Raw genomic sequence first — 22,113 nt, forward strand, 5'->3', positions numbered from 1 at the left:
GTTTGAGAATGAGTTATTAACAGCGAATGGCCTGAGTTCACTTTTTGAATTATACATCATGGGGGTGGGGGTGGGGTATCAGGATTTTAGAGATGCTGTGGTGGGGCATGGCCCAAAAAAAGGTTGGGAACCACTGATCTAATCTATGCTGTGACTGCACTGCCTGATTGTAAAAACAAACAAACAAACTCAAAGCTCTTTACCAAAACAATAAAATTATTGTGAAAGAAAACCCCTTTAAACATTACCGAAATAATTAAGACTAAGAATATAACAGTTAGCTGCAAAACAACTACAGTGGTACCTTGGTTCTCAAACTTCATCCGTTCTGGAAGTCCGTTCCAAAACCAAAGCGTTCCAAAACCGAGGCGCGCTTTTTGGAAAATAATAAGAATAATATAGGAGATAACTGGGTATTGAAACTTGCTTAATCTAAACCATATATCCCAGTTTCCAGCGGCCCTTTAAAGTACGCTTCACGCAGGGTATACACAGTCAGAAGTTGACCTGGCTAAGAAAACACCAAGAACGTAGGGTATTATTTCCCTTATATGAAACCCCTTACTAGCTGCACACTTGTAAAAGTATGCAGATGAAAATACAAACGGTTGGGTTTCTTTAACTGAAAAACAAACTGAATCTAAAGAGGCTTTAAACTAAAGATAAATGCTTTCTCCCACATTCCAAACCTCCCACTAACTCCCATTAAACTACCCGAGAATTAACAGCAAACTAGCATTATAACTAAGCAATCATACTAAGATTCAACTAAGGAATCTCTTAAACTGAACAACTGAGAGTGTGATCTACTAAGAGATGAATCAAACTGAAAGATCTATCTGAAGAAGTGTGCATGCACACGAAAGCTCATACCAAAATAAAAACTTAGTTGGTCTTTAAGGTGCTACTGAAGGAATTTTTTTATTTTACTTCGATCCAGACCAACACGGCTACCTACCTGTAACCTGAAAGATCTAACTAAGAGATGCAGAAGGCTTTCTGGCAGAGCCTTATATACAAGAAGCAGAGCCCACGCCTGTGAGCAATTAACAGAAACACAGACACCTGTTTCTCTTAAACAGACAGTATTTACATTAGACCGGCTCTAAAGTAACTTGACTATTCAAAAAATCCAACAGCGCTTTCCCATAGAAAGTCACGCAAAACGGATTAATCCGTTCCAGACTTTTAAAAACAACCCCTAAAACAGCAATCTGACTTGGATTTTACTATATAACGAGATCATGGATCCATAAAATGAAAGCAATAAGCAATGAACAAAGAGCCACACAAATCTAAACACAAAATAAGTAGCAAAAACAGACAGACCTCAGCGTGACACTCAAAACGGAGCACGTTCGGCTTCCGAAAAAGGTTCGCAAACTGGAACACGTACTTCCGGGTTTGCAGTGTTTGGGTTCCAAGTTTGAAGTACCACTGTACTTCAAAGTCAACGCAGTTTGCCATAAGGACAAAGCAATAAAGTTATCGGTAGAAACCGCGAGAAAGGAAAACGTTCCGGAAATAGACAATGATGACAAGGTGCGCCCCCTTTCTTTGTGAAATGTTTCTCTTTATTTGCTTTGGAAGAGGCCGAGCGGCCTGGCACGCCCGTGGGCTCCATGCTGGCTCGCTCTTCGTCCCGGCGACTCAGCCGTTCATCTCGCACACCCAGTTGTAGCGGCGGCTGCAGCTCTCGTCACTCCAAAGCCCGTCGCGGTAGAGGTGAGCGCAGTGGGCCGGGTGGTACGGCATCTGGATGGAGAAGTTGTCTGGTTCCCCGGGCCGCCAGTCTCTGCAACGAGAGCGAGAGGAAGGAAGGAAAAGTGGCACCCTGAGCAAAACCGCTGCACATTTTCAATGCTCCCGCGAAGGTTCAGATCAGATCAGAGAGCCACATGCAACAAAAAATAATATTTGGAATATACTGGACCCCATCACAGTGGTACCTCGCAAGACGAAAGCCCTGCAAGAAGAATTTTTCGCAAGACGAATGCGTCTTGTGATCCGATGGTGACTCGCAAGACGAATTCATTTTGCGAAAAATTCATCTTGCGAATCTCGGTTTCCCATAGGAATGCATTGAAATTTAATTAATGTGTTCCTGTGGGCAAAAAAAAAAAAAGAAATTTCAATGCATTCCTATGGGAAACCGCGATGTGCAAGACGAATTTTTCGCAAAACAAATTGACTCGTGGAATGAATTAAATTCGTCTTGCGAGGCACCACTGTACGTTTGTTTTTTAAAAAAAGGGCTGTCTAAGGTATTGAACTGCTGGAGATGCAATAGGGATATTGCTTCTCTAAAACGTATGTTTTTTCATTGTCCTATATTGAAAGATTTCTGGCAGGAGGGAACTGAAACCATCAACAGGACGGTACAGAAGAACCTCACATTTACAAAGCAAAATATCCTCTTGAATTATATACCCAGCACATGGAACCTTACAAAAGGACACTGCGTGTGGGCTCTCCGTGCCCTTAACCACGGGAAAAGGACTGACACTGATAACATCCATAAAAGGGTGTCATATAGAGGAGGGAGAAAGGTTGTTTTCTGCTGCTCCAGAGAAGTGGACACGGAGCAATGGATTCAAGCTACAAGAAAGAAGATTCCACCTCAACATTAGGAAGAACTTCCTGGCAGTAAGAGCTGTTCGGCAGTGGAATTTGCTGCCAAGGAGTGCGGTGGAGTCTCCTTCTTTGGAGGTCTTTAAGCAGAGACTTGACAGGCATATGTCAAGAATGCTTTGGTGGTGTTTCCTGCTTGGCAGGGGGTTGGACTGGATGGCCCTTGGGGTCTCTTCCAACTCTACGAATCTATGATTCTAATTTATATCCCTTATTTTCCTATGCCCGAGGCAGTCATTGCCCACAAAAAGTATATGTAATATGAAAAGCTAAAAACACCTAAGAGATAATGGTTAAAAAGCAATTAAGCCATAGAAAAGTCTAAAAAGCCCAGGGTGCAAATTTTGTCAGCAAACTTTTTCAGCAGGGGGCCGGTCCACTATCCCTCAGAACTTGTGGGGGGCCGGACTATATTTTGGGGGGGGGGATGAATGAATTCCTATGCCCCACAAATAACCCAGAGATGCACTTTAAATAAAAGAACACATTCTACTCATGTAAAAACATGCTGATTCCCGGACCGTCCACGGGCCAGCTTTAGAAGACGATTGGGCCGCATCCGGCCCCCGGGCCTTAGTTTGGGAACCCCCTGTTCTAGAGGCTAGGGTGGCCCATGGACCAGAAGTGATGTGTTTGGCGATAGTACCACCCCACTTTGGGCAACTGCCCTTCGAAGGGCGAAGCTTCAGGCAAGCAAGGCCACCTGCCGTGGAACGTCCCCGAGAAAACTGGCAGTCTAGGGCGTCGCGAGGCTGCCGCTCTATGGTTTTGCCAGAGCATCCTGCGAGTTTTGGGGCTCGGAGGGGCACTGGGCACCAGAAGGGCAAGGGGTCAAACTCACATTCTGCGGATGGTGTAGGCCGTCCCGTCCACCCACTTCCAGACGCCGCTAGCCATGGACAAGCCGATCCAGGTGTTCCGGGGTTTCGTGAGCTGGGCCACAAATTGCTGGCGAGAGAGAGAGGAGGCAGGGCAGAAGAAAAAAATGGTGTCACTGGGGGCATATCGCGGTTTTAGTTGGCGTTATTAAATGCATTTCTTAGGGCTCGTACATAGTTCCTTCTGTGCTTCCCAGGAAAACCCCATTGATTTAGCATTGGATCGGAACAAACATCCGTTGCATTTTCCACGGTTTGCTGTTTGTCCCAATGCAGCAGCAATTATTATTATTATTATTATTATTATTATTATTATTATTATTATTATTTCTTATTTATACCCCGCCCATTTGGCTTGGTTTCCCCAGCCATTCTGGCCAGCTCCCAACAGAAAACACAATAAAATTTCCAACATTAAAAACGGCTGCCTTCAGATGTCTTCTAAAAAGTCAGATAGTTGCTTGTTTCCTTGACATCTGGTGGGAGGGCGTTCCACAGGGCAGGCGCCACCACCGAGAAGGCCCTCTGCCTGGTTCCCTGTAACCTCACTTCTCGCAGGGAGAGAACCGCTAGAAGACCCTCGGAGCTGGACCTCTGTGTCCGGGCTGAACAATGGGGGAGGAGACGCTCCTTCAGGTCTACTGGGCCGAGGCCGTTTAGGGCTTTCAAGGTGAGCAGCAACACTTTGAATTGTGCTCGGAAACGTCCTGGGAGCCAATGGAGGTCTTATATGGTCTCGGCGGCCACTCCCAGTCACCAGTCTAGCTGCCGCATTCTGGATTAGTTGCAGTTTCCAGGTCACCTTCAAAGGTGTTTCCCCCGCCTACAGTTCCCCGCATCTCTCAGGCCAACCTACCTGCTCCAGGTAGCTGGTGATGATGACCAGGTGGGCGTCTTTATCTTCGCAGTCGAGCTTGGCTTCGTCCCAAGACTTGTCCGTTTTGGAGAGCCAGTAGCAGCTGCTCTTAAATGGGAGCCAACCTTTGAGGCAACAGTGGCTTCCCACTGTTTTTTTTTGGGGGGGGGGGTAAAGAATGACAGAGAGGTCAAACTCTGATCCGCACACTGCCTTACGAAAAAGAGTCGGCTGGCGAAGATCACTCTGAGTATTTGCAAGATATTCCTTCTGTGGTTCCCCCTGTGGGATAGCTGGTAAAAACTTCACAGAACCATGAAATCGTATACAATAGTCCAGGCATCCCCAAACTGCAGCCTTCCAGATGTTTTGGCCTACAACTCCCATGATCCCTAGCTAACAGGACCAGTGGTTGGGGAAGATGGGAATTATAGTCCAAAACATCTGGAGGGCCGAAGTTTGGGGATGCCTGCAATAGTCCCTTGGTTCTCGAACTTAATCCGTTCCGGAAGTCCATTCCAAAACCAAAGCGTTCCAAAAGCGAGGCGCGCTTTCCCATAGAAAGTCATGCAAAACAGATTTATCCGTTCCAGACTTTTAAAAACAACCCCTAAGACAGCAATTTAACATGAATTTTACTATCTAACGAGATCATGGATCCATAAAATGAAAGCAGTAATCAATGTACTGTACTATAAAATAAATAGAACAGTATTGTAGATGATAAAAATAAAAAATAAATAAATTCTTAGCTGCACTGATCATAGTCCTTGTTTTGCTGGGGGGGGGGGCTTTTTTATCCATTTCCGCAGTCACACAATCATCGGGGGGAGCTGAACTGGGTTCCACACAGTCACAAAAACACGTTAACCAAAGAAGCCTCAAAAACAAAAATGCAAAATAAATAGCAAAAACAAAAGCGCCAAATACAGTGGTACTTTTGTTCTTGAACTTAATCCATTCCGGAAGTCCGTTTGACTTCCAAAATGTTCAAAAACCAGCTTCTGATTGGTGCAGGCGCCCCGGAAACAATAGCCGACAGCCGCATTGGACGTTCGGCTTCCGGAAAAGGTTTGAAAACCGGAACACTTACTCCCGGGTTTTCTGTGTTTGGGAACCAAGGTACCACTGTAGTTGGAAGGGACCCCAAGGCTCATCTAGTCCAACCCCCCTCTGCAATGTAAGAATCTCAGCTACAGCATCCCTGACAGAATCGCTTAAAATGACCACCAAGGAAGGAGAGGGAGACCGTTCCACTGTCGAACAGCTCTAAATGTAAGGAAGTCCTTCCTGATGTTTAGTCGGAATCTCCTTTCTTGTCACTTGAAGCCATGGGTTCGGGTCTTGCCCACCAGAGCAGGAGAATCCAAGCTTGCTCCAGGGGGGCAGACCTTGAGATATTTAAAAGGTGCCTATCCTATCTCCTCTCAGTCTCCTCTTTTCCAGGCTAAACATCCCCAGCTCCCTCAACCGTTCCTCATCAGGCTTGGTTTCCAGACCCTTGATCATCTTAGTCTCCCTCCTCTGCACACCATCCATTTTGTCCATCTCCTTTTTAAATTGTGCTGCCCAGAACTGGACAGAGAACTAGGTCATTTGGAGTATTTGCAAGACAGGTTCCCCAATATATGCTCTAATCCACTGAAGAAGCTACTTCCTATTATTATTATTATTATTATTATTATTATTATTATTATTATTTCGTACCGCCCTTCATCCGAGGATGACAGGGCAATTTGCAATATAAATACACAGAAATGCACACTTTATGACCTGGAGACGTTGAGAATTATTGTATGAGCTACCTTTCCACAGTTATGCCCCCCCTTCTCCAAACAGACGCTTGAGTGCTGCTCCCCGATTAATTAATTCCTGACCTGTCTTGTTGCTTTTAATGCTCTCCACTTCACAATTGTGGGTCCGCATGCTGGTCCGCAGTTTAGAGATCTGCTCCTGGAAGTGGGTCTTCACTGGATCAGGCGAAAGGGAAATGAGGGTCATTCTATATGATTCTCCTTGAGACCCCCCCCCAATGCATCTTCAAGGACTGACCGTTTTCTAAGCAAAGGGCTGTTTAAGAGGGCTATGCTGTTTTTGTTACCTGTAGTTTAATAGATCTGTTTTCTCACGCCGTTTTCATTCTGTTATGGCTTAATTGCTTTTTAACCATTATCTCCTAGGTGTTTTTAGCTTTTCGTATTACATATACTTTTTGTAGGCAATGTCTACCTCGGGCATAGGAAAATGAGGGATATAAATTAGAATCATAGAGTTGGAAGAGACTACAAGAGGCCATCCAGTCCAACCCCCTGCCGAGCAGGAAACGCCATCAAAGCATTTCTGACATATGCCTGTCAAGCCTCCGCTTAAAGACCTCCAAAGAAGGAGACTCCACCACACTCCTTGGCAGCAAATTCCACTGCCGAACAGCTCTTACTGTCAGGATGTTCTTCCTAATGTTTAGGTGGAATCTTCTTTCTTGTAGTTTGAATCCATTGCTCTGTGTCCGCTTCTCTGGAGCAGCAGAAAACAACCTTTCTCCCTCCTCTGTATGACATCATTTCATATATTTGAACATGGCTATTATATCACCCCTTAACCTTCTCTTCTCCAGGCTAAACATACCCAGCTCCCTAAACTGTTCCTCATAAGGCATCGTTTCCAGGCCTTTGACCATTTTGGTTGCCCTCTTCTGGACACGTTCCAGATTGTCAGTAGGCTATCCTTCTTGATAGGATACAGCCTGCTCTAAATCCAGCTGCAACCAGCACCTCCCCTCACACGGGGGGGAACCTCACATCTGTCTCACATCTGCTTCTGCGCGGACCCACCTTCCTTCGCCTCCTCGGTCAGGTTTTGCAACATATGTTCAATCTTCACCAGCTGTTTCAAATCCTCTGCCTCTAGAACCAGCAGAAAGAGGTGAGGTCGGGGGAAAATGGTTTGGGGACAATGCCGGATTTACGTATAAGCTAAACAAGCTATAGCTTAGGGCCCCACTCTCTTGGGGGGTCCCCAAAAAAGTTGAATAAAAAAACTGGATGTACATTTCCAAAATATAAGATAAAAACCAAATAAAATAAAACCTACATACAGCAACAGTGTTTTGTGTTGTGTAGGCTCCTAGGATGTAAGTCATGGGCCCCGCCTGCTAGCCTGCTCCCTAAAGCAGTGGTTCCCAACAGGTGGTCCGCGGACCCCCAGGGGGGTCCGCAAGATGCTATTAGAATAAAAAATATATTAAATATATTTCGTATGATAACAGATTTTTTGTTTTGGCCGCTTCCTGCATGAGCAGAGTCTAGCGCAAAACTAGAATTAGATAGAGGCAGTAGTTCTGCTGTATGCCGTTAGGTGGCGCTTTACAAACACTACTGTTTTGCAAAGAGGCAGCGCGCGCATTCTACTAACGCTCACCTCCCCAAGATGCTTTGCGCGCGTCGGCTTCATTTGTGCGCTACTGCGCAGGTACCCTGTCTTCTCCATTCCCCTCCCTCCTCCCTGGACTCTTATAAAAATGGGGGTCCTTGTCACAATAGCGGCTCGATGAGGGGTTCTCGAGAAAATTTTGTTGGAAACCCCTGCCCTAAAGTCAATCTGATAAATAGATAAATAGGTACCGCTCTGGCGGGAAGGTAAACGGTGTTTCCGTGTGGCTGCTCTGGTTCGCCAGAAGCGGCTTTGTCATGTTATTGCTGTTTTAGAGGTTGTCTGGAACGGATCAATCTGTTACCATGAAGGTTGCCCAGCCACCCAGTCAGCCCTCTCCTCCTCCCTCAGCCCCTTTCCCTTTTCCTCGCGGAGGCTCCGGAAAGATGAAAAACAAATAAAACAGCAACAGGGTTTTGCGTTGTGTAGGCTCCCAGGATGTAAGTCATGGGCCCCGCCTGCTAGCCTGCTCCCTAAAATATCACGGGTTTGCTCCTTTCTATATACAGCGGTATCTTGGTTCTCGGACTTAATCCGTTCCGGAAGTCCGTTACGAAACCAAAGAGTTCCCGAAACCAAGGCGCGCTTTCCCACAGAAAGTAATGCGAAACAGATTGATCCGTTCCAGACAACCCCTAAAACAGCAATAATTTTAAGTTCAAGCTTTAAACTTGGAAACTTGGAGGGTTATTTGGCGGAATACGCTTGGAAAGAAGACCTGTTTCCTGGACTCACCCTTTTTTTTCAGATCGGCCAGCTCCGCCGAGACTGTGCGGTTGACGCCCTTCAAAGTCTCCTCCATCCCTCTCAATTCGTCGACAGATTTCCGACCTGGGGAGAGGGAGCAGCATTCGAAACTCCCATTCTTCTAGGCGCCTTTGGCTTTTTAAATATATTTTTAATTAATTTTTCATTAATAACAATCCAATGTGAGTCACGGCGATACAATTCCAAATCGTAATCGTTCTAGGCGCTTTTTACGACAGGAAATTTCATCCAGAGCGATCAGTTTCTGAGCTCTGGGCAAGGTAAAGGTAAAGGTAAAGGGACCCCTGACCATTAGGTCCAGTCGTGACCGACTCTGGGGTTGCGCGCTCATCTCGCATTATTGGCCGATGGAGCCGGCGTATAGCTTCCAGGTCATGTGGCCAGCATGACAAAGCCGCTTCTGGCAAACCAGAGCAGCACATGGAAACGCCGTTTACCTTCCCGCTGTAGCAGTCCTTATTTATCTACTTGCATTTTGACGTGCTTTCAAACTGCTAGGTTGGCAGGAGCTGGGACCAAGCAACGGGAGCTCACCCCGTCACAGGGATTCGAACCGCCGACCTTCTGATCAGCAAGCCCTAGGCTCAGTGGTTTAACCACAGCGCCACCTGGGTCCCTCTGGGCAAGGTAGTGCACCTAATATTTCAGATTAAAACTGCAGAGTGGAAGGAAAGGAGGACCTTTTTCTGCCTCCCCACTTCCAGCTACTCTCTGAAGACTGGGGAAGAGACCCTCTTCAGAAATATTTGGGGGGTGGACAGGGGAAAGACTAGACCATGTGAACATAATATTTTAGCTGCCGTTCATTTGTTTTCAGCTTTGTATTCTTGTTATTGAAAAAGCGTGGCTAGGCATTCTGTTGTTGTGCCTATTATTATTATTATTATTATTATTATTATTAATACCCCGCCTATCTGGCTGGGTTTCCCCAGCCACTCTGGGCGGCTTCCAACAAAATACACAATAAAACATCAAACATTAAAAACTTCCCTAAACAGGGCTGCCTTCAGATGCCTTCTAAAAGTCAGAGAGTTGTTTATTTCCTTGACATCTGAATGGGAGGGCATTCCACAGGGCGGGTGCCACCACCGAGAAGGCCCTCTACCTGGTTCCCTGTAACCTCACTTCTCGCAGGGAGGGAACCGCCAGAAGGCCCTCGGCTCTGGACCTCAGTGTCCGGGCAGAACGATGGGGGTGGAGATGCTCCTTCAGGTCTACTGGACCGAGGCCGTTTAGGGCTTTCAAGGTCAGCACCAACACCTTTCCATATCCTCACACAATCGTGGACACGACACCTGGCTGTTGCACGGGGGGTCCCACCCTGTTTTGTTTTGTTTTTGCTTCCCTCTTTGCCACACCCGCACCCAAGGGAGCTCAACATCTCACCCGCCGAGCCACTCACCCGTTAATCCGAACACGGCGACGGCAATGGTGAAGACGCAGACGAGTCCCAGCAAGACGAACACCAGGCGGTGGCCAGGGCAGACACGCTGTCCCCAGGAGTCTGAGGGGCGCAGGCCGAATTCTGCAGGGATAAAGAAGCCTTTTCACGCTTTTACTGCCTTCCCACCTTGCCTGCTTGCACTCTCGTAGAACATGGGTAGGCAAACTAAGGCCCGGGGGCCGGATGTGGCCCAATCGCCTTCTCAATCCGGCCCATGGACGGTCCAGGAATCAGCGTGTTTTTTACATGAGTAGAATGTGTCCTTTCATTTAAAATGTATCTCTGGGTTATTTGTGGTGCATAGGAATTCGTTCATTTTTTTACCTTCCAAAATATAGAATCATAGAATTGGAAGAGACCACAAGGGCCATCCAGTCCAATCCCCTGCGAACAGGAAACACCGTCAAAGCATTCTTGACATATGCCTGTCAAGCCTCTCCTTAAAGACCTCCAAAGAAGGAGACTCCACCACACTCCTTGGCAGCAAATTCCACTGCCAAACAGCTCTTACTGTCAGGAAGTTCTTCCTAATGTTTAGGTGGAATCTTCTTTTTTGTAGTTTGAATCCATTGCTCCGTGTCCGCTTCTCTGGAGCAGCAGAAAACAACCTTTCTCCCTCTTCTATATGACATCCTTTTATATATATAGACCGGCCCCCTGCAAGGTCTGAGGGACAGTGGACCGCCCCCCTGCTGAAAAAGTTTGCTGACCCCTGTCCTAGTATTTCAGAGTTTGAGGGGGACCCCCAAGGGTGATCTAGACCAACCCCAGGCCACACAGGAATTACAGCTGAAGAATCCCTGAGAGGTGGCCATCCAAACTCTAAGCTAGTCAGTTAAAACATTAAAAATGTGTTATAGGCAGCACTCTCACTTTGGGACAGCGTTTAGCTCAGCCGCAAAAAAGAGCTGTCCTCTGACCCTAAAGGGTTAACTTTTGGTGACTCCCCAGTGTGTTGAGGAGCCTGTCATTGGAATTGTAAATGACAGGCTCCTCAACGTGCCAGCAGAGGGTGATATAGAGCAGCAATGTCAATGGGAAATTGCATTGAGAGCCACAATCCTTTTTTTTAAGCGTTTTTTTCAGAACAGTGTAGATCCAGCCTCAGTCTAAGGTCCTACGCAGAAGGAGAGCCCTGCATCTTTGCCAACGAAGCTTTGAAGATGGGGTCTTTATCCCAGTACTGAAACGAAATCTTCCATTGTTTTTGAATGTCGGTGTTGTTATTATATACGGAATTGGTTTATAGATTGAACTGGTTTTCTTCTTTTTATATTAACCTGTAATATATATATATATACTGTATGCTGTTTTTGCACCTGTTTTGAGGTTAGAATCATAGAATTGTAGGGATGGAAGAGAACTCCAGGCATCACAGCTAAAAAGTGGGGGGGACACACGGGTCCCCCCTCATTTATTTATTTTTTGCAAGGAGCTAAAACTGCAGCTGCTTGCCCTTCTCCTACTGCTTGCAGAAGCTAAAGCTAAACTATGTTTTGCCTTAGTGTTACATGAGAACTCAGGCTTGCGATTTTCCACTCTTAAAAAATCATGAGTGGTATAAAGTTTTCTTCTTTTTTCTTCTTTTTTGATACAATTTATTAATTTTCTAATAATCCCCCAAAAAAACCAACCCCCCAAAAGAACATCATAATCAAAATTTTAACTCATACATCTTAATTGACTTCCCTCCACTCCCCCTCCTGGTTGCATTATTTTATCCTTATTCATGCACGTCTATAGAATCCTATACAGTATTCGTAACAGTCCAATTTTAAAATCATATTCCATGTTGTTACAAGTGACCTTTAGAAGTTCGACTCGTGCCGAAGGTTAGGCTGATGAGAGAAGCAGGGACTCTCTCATATCACCCCCAAGCGAGTTTCTTTCCTTTCTTTCTTTTTGAAAATTTATTTGAGTTTTTCAGATTGAAATTTTGCAATGGCATATGTACATGCAGTATAGAAACAAGATTCCACAGAATCTCCTGGGCTTCCCTCCTCCCCTTTGTGGGTCCTTTTGTTATTAATTATTATTATTATTATTATTATTATTATTATTATTATTATTATTATTTATACCCCACCCATCTGGCTGGGTTTCCCCAGCCACTCTGGGCAGCTTCCAACAGAATATTAAAACACAATAATCTATTAAACATTAAAAGCTTCCCTAAACAGGGCTGCCTTCAATTAGCCCTTTCCTCCTGCATTTTTTATAATAATCCAAATCTTTTACACCAGGGGTGGCCAACTTCCAAGAGACTGTGATCTACTTTCAGAATTAAAATCTGGCGGTGATCTACCCCCATTTTGGGGGGTTCGGCTCAAAGTTGTTGAGCTTTTTTAGGGAGAAAGAAAGGGGGGTGACCAGATTTGGTAACCTTTTTGGGGGAAGCACTGCGCAAATACTTTTATTACGGGGGACAACAGAAACTTTTAGAGATTTCTTGGGAGAGAGTTGCATAAAAGCATGCACAAACTCCTTTGTCATTTGTTAAATATGAAAATGCAGATTCACACAAATAAGTAGAACCAAAACATGAGTGTAAAATTGCACTGCATCTTCTCAAATTTGGAAATTTCTGTCTGGGCACAAACTTCCAAAATGATTTTTCTTCTGCACGGGCCCTCAGAAAAATGTTATTTTTCAGAATTAATATCTCATTTTCAAAGATATTTTCCACCGGTAGATCGCGATCTACCTGTGGGCCATGCCTGTTTTACACCTTCATTACGTCTAAAGTTCACCATTAAACTACATGGGTTATTCCAATCCTACTTACGATTTTAATTGTTTACAATGGTTTTTAAGATAGATTATAATTTTTCCCCATTCCTTATTAAAACCCTCCCCCCAGCAAGTTTCAAGGCTAAGTGGGGAGCAACTGAACCCTGATCTCTCTCAAGTTTGATGATGATGATGATGATGATGATGATGATGATGATGATGATAATTTCATTGTTATAACCCTCCCTGGGATCTTGTAGCGAATGGCTGGATTGATTGAGCAACTGATTTCATAGAATTTAGGAACTGCTTGATTTAAAAAAACAAACAAACCTCAAGGCGGTTTACAAACAAAAACCAAAAAGATTTTTTAAAAAAAATGCAAATTAAAAATTAGCAACAAGAATTTAAAACTTTTGAAAACAGATTAAAACTTGCATCCACTTTCTAAACTCCTGGGTAGGTTTCCCTGGATAATAATATTTTTAGCAGGCGCCGATCAAGTTCCCACCTGATATCAATAGGCGGGGAGTTCCAAAGGTGCCGCCGCACTAAAAGATTGGTTTCTTACAGAAGTGGAATGGGTTTTTATGTGGCGCCTGGAACGGTGGCAGCCGCCTCGACCGAAGCCATCGCCTGGGCGCATTCGGGGTAAGAAATATGCTAAAACAAACAAGATGAGGCTTTGTGAAAGACGGAGATGGGGGATGGGGAGAGACACCTACCTCCGCTGCTCAGGTCCTCCTCCTTGTCCTCCATTTTTGGGGATCTAGTGGCTTGGCAACGCTGGATCACTCTGGTTCAGAGAGGGCACGAGAACCTGGAACCAGAAGGAACCGGGGTGGGATTTTGAAGGCAAAAATTCTGCCCCCTGGCAACATAAATCCTGGCTATGCCAATGCTTTCAAAGTAGTGGATATATCTGAGTTTATACAATAGATCCCAGAAGTCAGAGGTCTGTCCAGCTCCCTCCCAGAGGAGCCTGTGAGTTGATTTAGGCCAGATATTGGCAGAGCAAAGTCCAAAAACACTGCCTTCAAATTGGGAATTTCCTCGTCATCAGACACACAGATTTAAAATACACAGATTATTAAACATATCCTCAATCATTAACACAGGCTCCCCCTTTTTTAAAAAAAATGAACGAAATAAACAGGCACCAGTCTTTGGGGTGGTGGTTTAACACCCAAAAAGAAAAAGTAGGGTGCTAATTGCAGCCTTCAGATTAAATGTATTTCATCGAAATTAGCTTCCAAATAGCCCAGGGTGCGATTCAGCAGACTTAGCAACCCACAATCAATTTTAATTTTTTTGCATTTGAAAAGCATTATTTCAGCCGGGGGGGGGGAACCCTGAGGTCTCAATTTGACACGAATTCTGGCTTATTTGCACTAACCTGGCACTAACGTTTAAGTCAAAACATTGCCTATTGATGACCACAATTTTCTGATATCGACACACTGGAATTTCCAAATGGGGTGGGGGAAAGCTGGTTTAGTGCAGAACCCTACAGTTGGTGACGACACCTCAAAATTTAACACTCCAAATTATTGCTCTAAAGAGAAAACAAAACTGAGCTACGAACTATTTCCTGGTGGGGAAAAGAACACCCCAAAGTGACGGCAATGTTAATGCTCCTGTTTGATTTACCAATATGGGCAAATGGATTGGTTTCAGACCCAGATATTTTCCACCCTGCTAGGAGTCACCTGGAGAACATCCTAAGAACTTAAGAGCATGAGAAGAGCTCTGCAGGATCAGGCCAGTGGCCCACCTAGTCCAGCATCCTGTTCTCACAGTGGCCAACCAGCATGCCCATCGTGGGAAAACCCACAAGCAGAATTCGAACACAAGATCCGCTCTCCCTTCTTGTGGTTTCCAGCAACTGGGATTCGGAAGCATCGGACGCAGAGCATAGGCATTCTGGCTAGCAGCCACCAATAGCCCTCTCCTCCTCCATTAATTCTCTTTTAAAGCCATCACTGCCTCCTGTGGCAGGGAGTTCCACAGTTCGACTCCGCGCTGAGGATGCCCTGAATCTGCCAACATTCAGCTTCCTTGCAAGGCCAGCATATTAATGTTATATACAGACCTCTTTTCACGTCCCCTTTCACTCCAAGCTTTTCTCCAAACTCAGAAATCCCAAATGTTGCAACCTTTCCTCCCCAGGAGGTCGCGCCTCAGCTGCCCCCCCCCACTTCCTTTTCAGAAAACCCACAAGCGGAGATAAATTCTCGAGCTGGATGCATGGGGGGGGGGACACAACGATCCGTTTGTCCCGAGTGCGTCCAGATTTTTTGAACCAATCGTTGTTTCTACAGCTCCGGCAAATGAATCATTACCTCCTCAAAGGGACCGACAGGCAGCCCTTTAGATTGGCTCCCAAAGGTAGTTGAAGCGTAGAGCCGGGAGGTACCCCAGGGGTCATCTAGTCCAACCCCGTGCTGTTGCAGGATTTCCCCCAGTCAATTAAAGACAGACACGGGTTCAACGAGGAAGGTCCAATTTATTTACTGCGTAGGGCTCCAGCCTCGATTAGCCGCTGGTGGCTGCTTTTTATCGTGAAAGACTATAAAATCTCCTACAGGATTATTCCAGCATACGAAATGAGGAACCTCTCTTCTCAAGCAGGCAAAAAGAAAAAGCGGAACTATACTCAAGCAGGCAAGAGAAACAGAACTTTTGTAACTCCCCCCCCCCCCTTCCTGTCCTGTATGCTCCAAACTGCAAGCATGTGCAGATTTCTGGTTGAAACTGCTGATCTGTGCAACTTTAAAAACAGACACTACAGTGGTACCTCGGTTTACAAACTTAATCCGTTCCGGAAATCTGTTGCTAAACCGAAACTGTTCTTAAACCGAGGTGCGTTTTCCCTAATGAGGCCTCCCGCTGCCGGTGCCCTTCCACCGTTCGGATTCCGTTCTTAGACCGAGGTAAAGTTCGCAAACCGGGACACCGTTTCCGGTTCTGCGGAGTTCGTAAACCGAATCGTTCGTAAACCGGACTGTTCTTAAAACCGAGGTGCCACTGTAGCTTAGCTCACCCCATTTGACAGACGCGTGTCAGGGCTTCTTGGCGTAGATGGCTTATTATTCAGCATTTCCTGCTAGTCTCCAGAGTGGGGGCTGTTGGGGGACCCTCTATCAGTGCAAGGCAGGAATCACAGCTCATAGAATCTGTTTGTCTCTCACACACAAACTTCTGAGGTAGAGTAAGGTTACCAGATTTTTTTCAATGAATCCGGGGACAATCAATCAATCAATCAATAAATAAATAAATACAGTGGTGCCTCGGGTTAAGAATTTAATTTGTTCTGGAGGTCTGTTCTTAACCTGAAACTGTTCTTAACCTGAGGTACCTCCCTTCCGATCAGAGCAGCCCCATCCCAACTTCTGCTTGCGTGCAAGCAGGAGGGGCGGGGATCTCTCAGGCAGTGCGATGCCTCCCTTCCGATCGGAGCAGCCCCATTGCAACTTCTACTTGCTTGCAAGCAGGAGGGGTGGGGATCTCTCAGGCAGCGCGATGCCTCCCTTCCGATCGGAGCAGCCCCATCCCAACTTCTGCTTGCGTGCAAGCAGGAGGGGCGGGGATCTCACAGGCAGCGCGATGCCTCCCTTCCCATCGAAGCAGCCCCATCCCAACTTCTATTTGCGTGCAAGCAGGAGGGGCGGGGATCTCTCAGGCAGCGCGATGCCTCCCTTCCGATCGGAGCAACCCCACCCCAACTTCTACTTGCGTGCAAGCAGGAGGGGCGGGGATCTCTCAGGCAGCGCGATGCTTCCCTTCCGATCGGAGCAGCCCCATCCCAACTTCTACTTGCGTGCAAGCAGGAGGGGCGGGGATCTCTCAGGCAGCGCGATGCCTCCCTTCCCATCGGAGCAGCCCCACCCCAACTTCTACTTGCGTGCAAGCAGGAGGGGCGGGGATCTCTCAGGCAGCGCGATGCTTCCCTTCCGATCGGAGCAGCCCCACCCCAACTTCTACTTGTGTGCAAGCAGGAGGGGCGGGGATCTCACAGGCAGCGCGATGCCTCCCTTCCCATCGGAGCAGCCCCACCCCAACTTCTACTTGCATGCAAGCAGGAGGGGCGGGGATCTCTCAGGCAGCGCGATGCCTCCCTTCCGATCGGAGCAGCCCCACCCCAACTTCTACTTGCGTGCAAGCAGGAGGGGCGGGGATCTCTCAGGCAGCGCGATGCTTCCCTTCCGATCGGAGCAGCCCCATCCCAACTTCTACTTGCGTGCAAGCAGGAGGGGCGGGGATCTCTCAGGCAGCGCGATGCCTCCCTTCCCATCGGAGCAGCCCCACCCCAACTTCTACTTGCGTGCAAGCAGGAGGGGCGGGGATCTCTCAGGCAGCGCAATGCTTCCCTTCCCATCGGAGCAGCCCCATCCCAACTTCTACTTGCGTGCAAGCAGGAGGGGCGGGGATCTCTCAGGCAGCGTGATGCTTCCCTTCCCATCGGAGCAGTCCCATCCCAACTTCTACTTGCATGCAAGCAGGAGGGGCGGGGATCTCTCAGGCAGCGCGATGCCTCCCTTCCCATCGGAGCAGCCCCATCCCAACTTCTACTTGCGTGCAAGCAGGAGGGGCGGGGATCTCTCAGCATAGCTGCCAAGTTATCCCTTTTTTACAGGGATTTTCCCTTATGCTGAATAGGCTTCCTCGCGAGAAAAGGGAAAACTTGGCAGCTATGTCTCTCAGGCAGCGCGATGCCTCCCTTCCGATCGGAGCAGTCCCATCCCAACTTCTACTTGCATGCAAGCAGGAGGGGCGGGGATCTCTCAGGCAGCGCGATGCCTCCCTTCCCATCGGAGCAGCCCCATCCCAACTTCTACTTGCGTGCAAGCAGGAGGGGCGGGGATCTCTCAGGCAGCGCGATGCCTCCCTTCCCATCGGAGCAGCCCCGTCCCAACTTCTACTTGCGTTCAAGCAGGAGGAGCGGGGATCTCTCAGGCAGCGCAATGCCTCCCTTCCGATCGGAGCAGCCCCATCCCAACTTCTACTTGCGTGCAAGCAGGAGGGGCGGGGATCTCTCAAGCAGCGCGATGCCTCCCTTCCCATCGGAGCAGCCCCACCCCAACTTCTACTTGCGTGCAAGCGGGAGGGGGGATCCCTCAGCTGGGGAGGGAGGCTTCCCGTTGACTAACTGAGAGATCTCTGCCCCCTCCTGCTTGCATGCAAGCTCTGATAGGCAGCGTAAAGCCTCCCTTCACAGCTGAGAGATCCTCCCCCGCTCCTGCTTGCATGCAAGTAGGAGTTGGGGGGAGAAGGGAGCCCCCCTTCACAGCTTAGTTGCTGGGGTAAGGGAAGGTGGAGGCAGCCCGGAAGCTGCCTTAGAGCTCCTGCTCAGATGGGGTCTTCCGAGCAGCTCCTGAAGCCAGCCAGGGCCAACTGCTCCGTGCTGCTGTGTTTCCCGGTGACATTCAATGAAATCCAGGGACATTCTGGGGATGGAATTTCTCTGGGGACTTATTCGCAAATCCGGGAACTATCCCTGGGAAACGGGGACGTCTGGTAACCCTAGGGTAGAGGATCTACAGGCCAGAGGGGCTAGAAGTCCTTCTTTATTGGCTCCCAGTACGTTTCCGAGCACAGTTCAAAGTGTTGGTGCTGACCTTGAAAGCCCTAAATGGCCTCGGTCCAGTATACCTGAAGGAGCGTCTCTCCCCCATCATTCTGCCCGGACACTGAGGTCCAGCACCCAGGGCCTTCTGACGGTTCCCTCATTGCGAGAAGCCAAGTTGCAGGGAACCAGGCAGAGGGCCTTCTCGGTGGTGGCGCCTGCCCTGTGGAACGCCCTCCCATCAGATGTCAAAGAGAAAAACAGCTACCAGATTTTTAGAAGACACCTGAAGGCAGCCCTGTTTAGGGAGGCTTTTAATGTTTAATTGTTTTATTTCATTTTTCTGTTGTAAGCCGCCCAGAATGGCTGGGGAAATTATTATTATTATTTACCTGTTTTTTTGTCTCTCTATGGGTCTGTTTGCTGTCGCCCTTCCCCACGGAGACTTTCGCTATGGACTCCTCGCCCCCAATCTTTGAACTGTCAACACCGGCTCATCTGCCATGCCCAAATTTAGAGCTTTCTGGCTGCGTGGAAAGGAGAAATCCTTTCGCTGGCTCCAACCCAGCCAGCCCTGGACCCTGAGCCATCCCACACGGACCGACTTAAGCAATAACAGGCAACATGTGGCTAAAAATGTCCTAGCAACGTATATAGCCTGTATTATTTCACAATTCTTGGATAAAGGACATATGGTGGAGCTACAACTATTAAAACAAATCGATATTGTATGAACAAAATTAGAAAATTGATTAGAAAATCAGTCAATATCACCGAGGCAAACAAGCCTTTCGTTAGCCCCAGTCCTGCAATCATGCAATAATAGAAGCTCAAAGCGTAGCAACAAACAAAGTTAGACAATATAGAACAGGGGTAGGCAACCTAAGGCCCGGGGGCCAGATGCGGCCCAATCACCTTCTCAATCCGGCCCATGGACGATCCGGGAATCAGCGTGTTTTTACATGAGTAGAATGTGTCCTTTTATTTAAAATGCTTCTCTGGGTTATTTGTGGGGCACAGGAATTCATTCATTATTCCCCCCCAAAAAATATAGTCCAGCCCCTCCCCCCCCCAAGGTCCAAGGGACAGTGGACCAGCCCCCTGCTGATAAAGTTTGCTGACCCTGGTTTATAGGAAGAGGCCTGCAGGATCAGGCCAGCTAGCCCAACGTCCTATTCCCACAGCGGCCAACCAGATGCCCTTACTGGTAAACCCGCAAGCAGGATTTGAACACAAGGGCAACGCTTCCCTCCTGCGTTTTCCAGCAACTTTCATTGCTGCCTCCGACTGTGGGATAGCCACTCGATAGCCTTAATCCTCCACAAATAGCCTTCTCCTCCCTGTCCCCACAAACAGAGCTGCAGGATCAAGCCCATGGCGGCCACAAACAGCGCTCTCCTCCTCCACGAATTTGCCCAATCCTCGCCATCTCAGTTGGCGGTCGCCGCCTCCTCCTGTGGCAGGGAGTTCCACAGGTCAACTCTGGAAGCTGCTGGGAGGGACCAGCAGGCCGTTCGGAGATCTGGCAGACACCCGGAGAGGGTGGGCACAGGAATTCGTTCATTTCCCCCCCCCCTAAAATATTGTCTGGCCCACCACATGGTCTGAGGGACGGTGGAGCGGCCCCCTGCTGAAAAAGGTTGCTGGCCCCTGGTATAGAAGGAGGCAAACAAGACTTTCACCAGTCACAATCCTGAATCCATGATCCAAAAACGTAGTACAGTTTTTCCGGATGATAAAACTGTTTTGATAGAAATTCTTCATCGGCTGGGATGGCCTATATAATGCCTCTAGGATCCGGCCCTCAGTATCAGCCAAGTTGCAGTTGTCTGTAGAGTTGGAACAGATGTAACGTATCTGTTCCAACTCTACGTTACAACCGTATCTGTTCCAACTCTACAGACAGAGAATCTCACCTAAGAGATCTACAGCAAACCTTTTTAGAACTAAAATATCCACCTGATGAAGTTAAACAACAGATCAACAGAGCCAGACTGATACCTAGGGAGAACCTGCTGCAAGACAGACCCCAAAAAGAAAATAACAGAACACCACTAGTCATCACATACAGCTCCCAAGTTAAAACAGTACAACGCATCATCAGAGACCTACAGCCTCTCCTGGACAATGACAGCTCTCTTTCTCAAGCTCTGGGAGGAAGACCTTTCATTGCCTACAGACAGCCACCCAATCTTAAACAACTCCTCACCCACAATAATACAACCACCAGACTTAACATGGACACTGGTACCAGAGCCTGCAATAAACCCAGATGCCAACTTTGCTGCCACATACACCCGGACAACATCATTACTGGCCCCAACAACATCCAACATACCATCTCAGGACTATTTAATTGCTCATCTTCTAACATTGTGTATGCCATCAAATGCCAACGGTGCCCTTCAGCTCTCTATATTGGACAAACAGGCCAAACCCTACGCCAAAGGATAAATGGACATAAATCTGACATCAGGAACCATAAGACTGAAAAACCAGTAGGAGAACACTTCAATCTCCCAGGACATTCTATACAAGATCTCAAAGCAGCTGTTTTATTACAGAGAAATTCCAGGAACAGACTGGAAAGAGAAGTTGCTGAATTGGAAATCATTACCAAGCTTAAAACCATGGAAGCACCTGGGATGAATAGAGACATCGGATTCTTATCTCATTATGCATGATCAAGCTTTCTTTAGCACCTCAGCCCAGGACTAATTGCAGCCATCAGCAGCCATTAACACCCATCTACAGGTTTGACCAAACTGCGGGAGGCAGTGCAAGACAGGAGTGCCTGGCGTGCTCTGGTCCATGGGGTCACGAAGAGTCGGACACGACTAAACGACTAAACAACAACAACACGGGTTTACCACTCCCATCAGCCCATCTCCCATTCCCACCCACCCCCACCACCCTCTGTATATATATATAGGGTCTGACACTTCTGTTTCTAGTGTATCTGAAGAAGTGTGCATGCACACGAAAGCTCATACCAAAATATAAACTTAGTTGGTCTTTAAGGTGCTACTGAAGGAATTTTTTTATTTTGCTTCGACTCACACCAACACGGCTACCTACCTGTAACTAGGTCTCTTGGCAGACAGGATTCTGTTGTAGAAACGCCTGCTGTGATGTATGTATGATGTTTTAGGAGGTGGTATTGGGGTACAGGATGGTCAATTCAGGAACTAAACTCTTAACCATCACAAAAGAATGGCCAGGCTGCCCAGGTAATGCAATCAGTGACCATTATCAGGTATCCTTGAAGACAGGATTTCTGCTGTGGATGCCTCCTTCTGTGATGTATGTATGATGTTTTGGGGGGTGGTCTTGGGATACAGGGTGGCCAATTTCAAGAGTCTATATAAGGGCTTGCGCACCATTTTTCAGGGTTCTCCTCCTTCCTGCGTGTGCTATGGGAGCACCCTGTGGCAACAGTCTAATAAAGATCAGGCATACTAGCAGCTTTGCTTCTCAATATTCTCTGGTTGGCCTCTGTTATTTTCTCCTACCAATAGGGAACCCACTTAAGGACTCTATACGGGCTCTTGGAAAAGGAGAAGTTTTTTTCTCATAACATTGTTTTTAATGACAGTTTATAAATATTCTTATGAATAAATACAATAAAGGCAACTGACCCACGTCTGGGAGCAGCACTCTGAAGAAAGGCAAGCAGACATTCCTTTTGGAAGATAATCTCACCATGCTTTATTTGTTTTCATAAAAGATACAGTTGATTTCCTGTATAACCATAGGTTTATTTATTTTCATTTATCCATTGCATAAAATTAAACAGAACTTGGTTGTAAAA

General features: G+C 47.2%; 1 protein-coding gene and 1 long non-coding RNA gene across 3 annotated transcripts; one reads left to right on the top strand and one right to left on the bottom strand.

Moving 5' to 3' along the window:
• Positions 1-1,552: 1,552 nt before the first annotated feature.
• LOC118095022 (asialoglycoprotein receptor 1) lies at positions 1,553-15,443 on the bottom strand. 2 transcript variants are annotated; one of them, XM_060281937.2, is made up of 9 exons: positions 15,079-15,443; positions 13,462-13,556; positions 9,965-10,087; positions 8,530-8,625; positions 7,197-7,268; positions 6,243-6,335; positions 4,366-4,514; positions 3,473-3,579; positions 1,553-1,795 (listed from the first exon to the last, which is right to left on the bottom strand). In XM_060281937.2, the coding sequence occupies exons 2-9, from the start codon at positions 13,493-13,495 to the stop codon at positions 1,651-1,653; spliced, it is 819 nt and encodes a 272-aa protein (XP_060137920.2). In that variant the 5' UTR covers positions 13,496-13,556; positions 15,079-15,443; the 3' UTR covers positions 1,553-1,650. The 2 variants fall into 2 exon arrangements, with proteins under 2 accessions (XP_060137920.2, XP_088511735.1); XM_088655609.1 differs by having other exon boundaries at positions 14,829-15,344.
• LOC148684147 (uncharacterized) lies at positions 8,620-9,568 on the top strand. The gene is made up of 2 exons (XR_015946619.1): positions 8,620-8,822; positions 9,190-9,568. It is a non-coding gene; the product is annotated as an uncharacterized LOC148684147 (long non-coding RNA).
• Positions 15,444-22,113: the final 6,670 nt, after the last annotated feature.

This window comes from Zootoca vivipara, chromosome 12 (assembly GCF_965207765.1).
Source record: "Zootoca vivipara chromosome 12, rZooViv2.hap1.1, whole genome shotgun sequence".
Classification (NCBI taxonomy): Eukaryota; Metazoa; Chordata; class Lepidosauria; order Squamata; family Lacertidae; genus Zootoca; species Zootoca vivipara.

Coding starts and splice junctions, on each gene's coding strand:
- LOC118095022 (XM_060281937.2), bottom strand. CDS start 13,495: ATGGAGGACAAGGAGGAGGACCTGAGCAGCGGAG. Junction 6,336..7,196: donor GACCGAGGAGGCGAAGGAAG/GTGGGTCCGCGC, acceptor CGCCTGATCCAG/TGAAGACCCACTTCCAGGAG. Junction 1,796..3,472: donor GCCTACACCATCCGCAGAAT/GTGAGTTTGACC, acceptor CTCTCGTTGCAG/AGACTGGCGGCCCGGGGAAC.